This window comes from Dendropsophus ebraccatus, chromosome 2 (genome assembly GCF_027789765.1).
Source record: "Dendropsophus ebraccatus isolate aDenEbr1 chromosome 2, aDenEbr1.pat, whole genome shotgun sequence".
NCBI lineage: Eukaryota > Metazoa > Chordata > Amphibia > Anura > Hylidae > Dendropsophus > Dendropsophus ebraccatus.
In genome coordinates this window covers 218,836,992-218,845,076 of record NC_091455.1, presented here as the reverse complement: position 1 = coordinate 218,845,076, position 8,085 = coordinate 218,836,992, and the positions used below count along the sequence as shown (strand labels likewise).

General features: G+C 54.8%; 1 protein-coding gene across 2 annotated transcripts; it reads left to right on the top strand.

The window, feature by feature from the left end:
* The first annotated feature begins 219 nt into the window (after nucleotides 1-219).
* Nucleotides 220-7,870, top strand: TMUB1 (transmembrane and ubiquitin like domain containing 1). 2 transcript variants are annotated; one of them, XM_069960665.1, is made up of 3 exons: nucleotides 220-261; nucleotides 3,447-3,944; nucleotides 7,352-7,870. In XM_069960665.1, exons 2-3 carry the CDS (start codon nucleotides 3,457-3,459, stop codon nucleotides 7,692-7,694), a joined length of 831 nt encoding a protein of 276 aa, XP_069816766.1. In that variant the 5' UTR covers nucleotides 220-261; nucleotides 3,447-3,456; the 3' UTR covers nucleotides 7,695-7,870. The 2 variants fall into 2 exon arrangements, with proteins under 2 accessions (XP_069816766.1, XP_069816765.1); XM_069960664.1 differs by lacking the exon at nucleotides 220-261 and adding an exon at nucleotides 3,220-3,238.
* The last annotated feature ends 215 nt before the right edge of the window (nucleotides 7,871-8,085 follow it).

Here is an 8,085-nt window from a genome sequence, read left to right as displayed (position 1 = left end):
CGGGGGAGGTGTCGGGGAGGCAGCAGCCGGGGGGCGGGAGGTGTCGGGGAGGCAGCAGCAGCCGGGGGGCGGGGGAGGTGTCGGGGAGGCAGCAGCCGGGGGGCGGGGGAGGTGTCGGGGAGGCAGCGGCCGGGGGTAGTATCATGCGGAGAATATAGCGCGGCGCGTGATTGGAGGACAGGTGTCATGTGATGCGGTCCTAAGTCCCGGCGTGCAGTGCGGCGCTGTGACGTCAGTAGGAAGTGAGGTATCTGTAAAGAAGTAAGTGCCGGCGGGACGGTAGCGTGTGCGGGGGATACGGATAGTGATGGGAGGAGGAGCGGGGGATACGGATAGTGATGGGAGGAGGAGGAGCGGGGGATACGGATAGTGATGGGAGGAGGAGCGGGGGATACGGATAGTGATGGGAGGAGGAGGAGCGGAGGATACGGATAGTGATGGGAGGAGGAGCGGGGGATACGGATAGTGATAGGAGGAGGAGCGGAGGATACGGATAGTGACGGGAGGAGGAGGAGCGGGGGATACGGATAGTGATGGGAGGAGCGGGGGATACGGATAGTGATGGGAGGAGGAGCGGGGGATACGGATAGTGATAGGAGGAGGAGGAGCGGGGGATACGGATAGTGATGGGAGGAGGAGCGGGGGATACGGATAGTGACGGGAGGAGGAGCGGGGGATACGGATAGTGACGGGAGGAGGAGGAGCGGGGGATACGGATAGTGATGGGAGGAGGAGCGGGGGATAGTGATGGGAGGAGGAGGAGCGGGGGATACGGATAGTGATGGGAGGAGGAGGAGCGGGGGATATGGATAGTGATGGGGAGGAGGAGCGGGGGATAGTGATGGGAGGAGGAGGAGCGGGGGATACGGATAGTGATGGGAGGAGGAGGAGCGGGGGATATGGATAGTGATGGGGAGGAGGAGCGGGGGATAGTGATGGGAGGAGGAGGAGCGGGGGATACGGATAGTGATGAGAGGAGGAGGAGCGGGGGATACGGATAGTGATGGGAGGAGGAGCGGAGGATACGGATAGTGATGGGAGGAGGAGCGGGGGATACGGATAGTGATGGGAGGAGGAGGAGCGGGGGATACGGATAGTGATGGGAGGAGGAGCGGAGGATACGGATAGTGATGGGAGGAGGAGCGGGGGATACGGATAGTGATGGGAGGAGGAGCGGGGGATACGGATAGTGACGGGAGGAGGAGGAGGAGCGGGGGATACAGATAGTGACGGGAGGAGGAGGAGCGGGGGATACAGATAGTGATGGGAGGAGGAGGAGCGGGGGATACGGATAGTGACGGGAGGAGGAGGAGCGGGGGATACGGATAGTGACGGGAGGAGGAGGAGCGGGGGATACGGATAGTGATGGGAGGAGGAGCGGGGGATAGTGATGGGAGGAGGAGGAGCGGGGGATACGGATAGTGATGGGAGGAGGAGGAGCGGGGGATATGGATAGTGATGGGGAGGAGGAGCGGGGGATAGTGATGGGAGGAGGAGGAGCGGGGGATACGGATAGTGATGGGGAGGAGGAGGAGCGGGGGATACGGATAGTGATGGGAGGAGGAGGAGCGGGGGATACGGATAGTGATGGGAGGAGGAGGAGTGGGGGATACGGATAGTGACGGGAGGAGGAGGAGGAGGAGTGGGGGATACGGATAGTGATGGGAGGAGGAGGAGCGGGGGATACGGATAGTGACGGGAGGAGGAGTGGGGGATACGGATAGTGATGGGGAGGAGGAGCGGGGGATACGGATAGTGATGGGAGGAGGAGCGGGGGATAGTGATGGGAGGAGGGGCGGGGGATACGGATAGTGATGGGAGGAGGAGCGGGGGATACGGATAGTGATGGGGAGGAGGAGCGGGGGATACGGATAGTGATGGGAGGAGGAGCGGGGGATACGGATAGTGACGGGAGGAGCGGGGGATACGGATAGTGATGGGAGGAGGAGGAGCGGGGGATACGGATAGTGATGGGAGGAGGAGCCGGGGATACGGATAGTGATAGGAGGAGGAGCGGGGGATACGGATAGTGATGGGAGGAGGAGCGGGGGATACGGATAGTGATGGGAGGAGGAGCGGGGGATACGGATAGTGATGGGAGGAGGAGCGGGGGATACGGATAGTGATGGGAGGAGGAGCGGGGGATACGGATAGTGATGGGAGGAGGAGGAGCGGGGGATATGGATAGTGATGGGGAGGAGGAGCGGGGGATAGTGATGGGAGGAGGAGGAGCGGGGGATACGGATAGTGATGGGGAGGAGGAGCGGGGGATACGGATAGTGACAGGAGGAGGAGGAGCGGGGGATACGGATAGTGATGGGAGGAGGAGGAGGAGCGGGGGATACGGATAGTGACGGGAGGAGGAGCGGGGGATACGGATAGTGACGGGAGGAGGAGCGGGGGATACGGATAGTGACGGGAGGAGGAGTGGGGGATACGGATAGTGACGGGAGGAGGAGGAGGAGCGGGGGATACGGATAGTGACGGGAGGAGGAGGAGCGGGGGATACGGATAGTGACGGGAGGAGGAGGAGCGGGGGATACGGATAGTGACTGGAGGAGGAGCGGGGGATACAGATAGTGATGGGAGGAGGAGGAGCGGGGGATACGGATAGTGACGGGAGGAGGAGGAGCGGGGGATACGGATAGTGACTGGAGGAGGAGCGGGGGATACGGATAGTGACTGGAGGAGGAGCGGGGGATACAGATAGTGATGGGGAGGAGGAGCGGGGGATACGGATAGTGACGGGAGGAGCGGGGGATACGGATAGTGACTGGAGGAGGAGCGGGGGATACGGATAGTGACTGGAGGAGGAGCGGGGGATACGGATAGTGACTGGAGGAGGAGCGGGGGATACGGATAGTGACTGGAGGAGGAGCGGGGGATACAGATAGTGATGGGGAGGAGGAGCGGGGGATACGGATAGTGACGGGAGGAGGAGCGGGATATGGATAGTGACTGGAGGAGGAGGAGTGGGATACGGATAGTGATGGGAGGAGGAGGAGGAGCGGGGGATACGGATAGTGACGGGAGGAGGAGCGGGGGATACGGATAGTGACGGGAGGAGGAGGAGGAGCGGGGGATACGGATAGTGATGGGAGGAGGAGGAGCGGGATATGGATAGTGACGGGAGGAGGAGGAGCGGGATATGGATAGTGACGGGAGGAGGAGGAGCAGGATATGGATAGTGACGGGAGGAGGAGGAGCAGCATGGAGATTGGCCCCTTTCACACATGAGGTAAATCAGTTGGCGTCTGCTGACAGACGTGGAGCCGGTAATATCTGTGGCCCCACACATGGAAGTGTTACTGGGTTAGGGGCTCGGATCCGCTTCCTGGGATGAAGGGTCGTTGTGCGGTTGAGGACAGGAGCACGGACGTGGCGGTAGCTGTGATCCGTGATTTGCGTGGTAACACTTATGTAACGTGCGGTGGTCTCTCTTGCAGTGAGACCCCCATGGCCCTGATAGAAGGTGTCGGGGATGAGGTGACCCTACTCTGTGCTTCTCTACTCCTGCTGTCCGTCGTTGTCTTGGCCTGGATTTCTACCCACACTGCAGAGAGGGGATCCGCTTCTCAGACCCATGAAGCAAACAGCGCCCCTGCTGGACATGGATCCGATCAGGACCTGAGACCACCTGAGTCTGGCGTGGACCACCTCTCCAGCCATATTCCTCCTGCACCTGATGAGTCCCATCCTGCTGCCTCAGAGAATAATGGGAACTCCTCCATCAGCCCTGACACCTCACCTATAGCAGGAGGACCCTCACCCAGGAGTGACCCCGACTCTAATAGAGAGTGTCCCACTGTCCGGCACAGAGGACCCCAGACCCATGGCGCCCCTGTACGGAGCGCAGATACAATAACATTAAGATTAAAGTTCCTGAATGAGACAGAGCGTGTGGTAAATGTCCGGCTGACTGACTCTGTGCTGAACATCAAGAGGTAAGAGGGAATATCTGCCGCTATAGGGGAGGGGGATATGGGTGGTGTCCCGTTATCATATGGAGGCGGTGTGGGGGACAGTATAAGGACAGTGTTTGGGACCATATACCATTCTATGTGATGATATACAGGCGGTATAGGGGCAGTGTCAGGAATGGTATGCTATTATAGGTGATAGTATTCGGGCAGTGTAGAGGTGGTATCCCATTATATATGATGATATGGGGGCGGTATCCCATTATAAATGATGATATGGGGGCGGTATCCCATTATATATGATGATATGGGGGCGGTATCCCATTATATATGATGATATGGGGTGGTATCCAATTATATATGATGATAAAGGGGCGGTATCCCATTATATATGATGATATGGGGGCGGTATCCCATTATATATGATGATATGGGGGCGGTATCCCATTATATATGATGATATGGGGGCGGTATCCCATTATATATGATGATATGGGGGCGGTATCCCATTATATATGATGATATGGGGCGGTATCCCATTATATATGATGATATAGGGGCGGTATCCCATTATATATGATGATATGGGGGCGGTATCCCATTATATATGATGATATAGGGGCGGTATCCCATTATATATGATGATATAGGGGCGGTATCCCATTATATATGATGATATGGGGGCGGTATCCCATTATATATGATGATATAGGGGCGGTATACCATTATATATATGATGATATGGGGGCGGTATCCCATTATATATGATGATATGGGGCAGTATCCCATTATATATGATAATATGGGGGCAGTATCCCATTATATATGATGATATGGGGGCAGTATCCCATTATATATGATGATATAGGGGCGGTATCCCATTATATATGATGATATGGGGGCGGTATCCCATTATATATGATGATATGGGGGCAGTATCCCATTATATATGATGATATGGGGGCGGTATCCCATTATATATGATGATATGGGGGCGGTATCCCATTATATATGATGATATGGGGGCAGTATCCCATTATATATGATGATATGGGGGCGGTATCCCATTATATATGATGATATGGGGGAAGTATCCCATTATATATGATGATATGGGGGCGGTATCCCATTATATATGATGATATGGGGGCGGTATCCCATTATATATGATGATATGGGGGCAGTATCCCATTATATATGATGATATGGGGGCGGTATCCCATTATATATGATGATATGGGGGCGGTATCCCATTATATATGATGATATGGGGGAAGTATCCCATTATATATGATGATATGGGGGCGGTATCCCATTATATATGATGATATGGGGGCGGTATCCCATTATATATGATGATATGGGGGCGGTATCCCATTATATATGATGATATGGGGGCGGTATCCCATTATATGGAGGCAATGTTGGGGCGTCATCCCTTTATATGTGACGATGTGGAGGCGGCTATTTCTGTGTTGTGCTTTTCCCCTGACCGGTCCTGTTATACTGTTGTTATGTCCCCTGACCCGTCCTGTTAATATGAACCCTGACCCGTCCTGTTATTATGACCCCTGACCCGTCCTCTTGTACTGTTGTTATGACCCCTGACCCGTCCTGTTGTACTGTTGTTATGACCCCTGACCCGTCCTGTTGTACTGTTGTTATGTCCCCTGACCCGTCCTGTTATTATGAACCCTGACCTATCCTGTTATTATGACCCCTGACCCATCCTGTTGTACTGTTATTATGACCCCTTACCTGTCCTGTTATTCTGACCCCTGACCCATCCTGTTGTACTGTTATTATGACCCCTTACCTGTCCTGTTATTCTGACCCCTGACCCATCCTGTTGTACTGTTATTATGACCCCTTACCTGTCCTGTTATTCTGACCCCTGACCCATCCTGTTGTACTGTTAGGCCCTATTCACACATCCTGTTCCTGTCCGCAGTTGTGGATCCGCAGAAAAATAGGACCAATGTATTTCAATGGACCCATACAGACATCCGTGTTGTGTACTGGCTGCAATCCGTTCCACAAAAAAAAAAGGGCAGGCCCTAGTACGGACAGTAACTGACACACCCAATACAACTCTATGGGGTCCGTATTTTTTACGGATACAATACGGATGAAAATGTGCGGATTGCTTACGGATTCAAAATAATATACTGACGTGTGAATAGACCCTTATTCTGACTCCTGACCCATCCTGTTATTCTGACCCCTGACCCGTCCTGTTGTACTGTTATTCTGACTCCTGACCCATCCTGTTATTCTGACCCCTGACCCGTCCTGTTGTACTGTTATTCTGACCCCTGACCCGTCCTGTTATTCTGACCCCTGACCCGTCCTGTTGTCCTGTTATTCTGACCCCTGACCCATCCTGTTATTCTGACCCCTGACCCGTCCTGTTGTACTGTTATTCTGACCCGTGACCCGTCCTGTTGTACTGTTATTCTGACCCCTGACCCGTCCTGTTATTCTGACCCCTGACCCGTCCTGTTGTCCTGTTATTCTGACCCCTGACCCGTCCTGTTGTACTGTTATTCTGACCCCTGACCCATCCTGTTATTCTGACCCCTGACCCGTCCTGTTATTCTGACCCCTGACTCGTCCTGTTGTACTGTTGTTATGACCCCTGACCCGTCCTGTTGTACTGTTGTTATGACCCCTGACCCGTCCTGTTGTTATGACCCCTGACCCGTCCTGTTGTACTGTTGTTATGACCCCCCTGACCCGTCCTGTTGTTATGACCCCTGACCCATCTTGTTGTACTGTTGTTATGACCCCTGACCCGTCCTGTTGTTATGACCCCTGACCCGTCCTGTTGTACTGTTGTTATGACCCCTGACCCGTCCTGTTGTTATGACCCCTGACCCGTCCTGTTGTACTGTTGTTATGACCCCTGACCCGTCCTGTTGTACTGTTGTTATGACCCCCTTGACCCGTCCTGTTATGACCCCTGACCCATCTTGTTGTACTGTTGTTATGACCCCTGACCCGTCCTGTTGTACTGTTGTTATGACCCCTGACCCGTCCTGTTGTACTGTTGTTATGATCCCCCTGACCCGTCCTGTTGTTATGACCCCTGACCCATTTGTTGTACTGTTGTTATGACCCCTGACCCGTCCTGTTGTTATGACCCCTGACCTGTCCTGTTGTACTGTTGTTATGACCCCTGACCCGTCCTGTTGTTATGACCCCTGACCCGTCCTGTTGTACTGTTGTTATGACCCCTGACCCGTCCTGTTGTTATGACCCCTGACCCGTCCTGTTGTACTGTTGTTATGACCCCTGACCCGTCCTGTTGTACTGTTGTTATGACCCCTGACCCGTCCTGTTGTTATGACCCCTGACTCGTCCTGTTGTACTGTTGTTATGACCCCTGACCCGTCCTGTTGTGACCCGTCTCTCTTCTCTCCCGCTTCCAGGAGTCAGTTTCCGGGCCAGGAGTCGCGCGTCCGTCTCATCTATCAGGGACAGCTGCTGCGGGATGATGGGCAGACGGTGGGCGGGCTGCAGCTGAGTGACGGCTGTGTGCTGCACTGTCACCTGTCCCAGCATGCCTCAGCTGCTGCCGCCGGGGGAGGGGAGCCGGCCCTGGAGGCGGTGAACATTGGCAGCCTTCTGCTGCCGCTCCTCCTGCTTCTCCTGGGCGGTGGGTGGTGCTGCCACTTCCAGTACCCGCAGCTCTTCACCAACACCGCCACTGCCTGCCTGGCCGCCATGACTCTCTTTGTCTTAGTTCTTGTGTTTTCCGCCTACCGGAGGTAGTGGCATCTCTGGCGGCTGCCACCTGCCCGCCCCACCCGCTGCCTCTCTGGGAGGATGAGGAGGGGGCCGCTGGGACTCCAGAAACTTCTACCATGAAGCCCCCCGGCACAGCTGCCATTTACCTGTACAGCGGAGGATGGGGGAGGGGGGCTCTAATAAGATACAGATGTAGCAGAGCCCACTGTGTCCTGTTGTCCTTTACGGCAGCGTGAATGGTGAGTGCGGAGTGATACGTTACACGGACAGAAAACCCACAACGGCCCAGAAATCACCCAAACTGACTGAAGTTATAAAAATTCTATGAAAATGAACATCAGACAGTCAGACATGGCTCCTCCCCCCACTGGGACATGTGACATCAAGGAGCTGCCGCTATATAGCGTCACAGTAT

What these genes read in the sequence shown, in the direction of transcription:
- TMUB1 (XM_069960664.1), top strand. An exon ending in TCTGTGCTGAACATCAAGAG is followed by an intron (nt 3,945 to 7,351) that starts GTAAGAGGGAAT and finishes TCCCGCTTCCAG; the next exon opens with GAGTCAGTTTCCGGGCCAGG.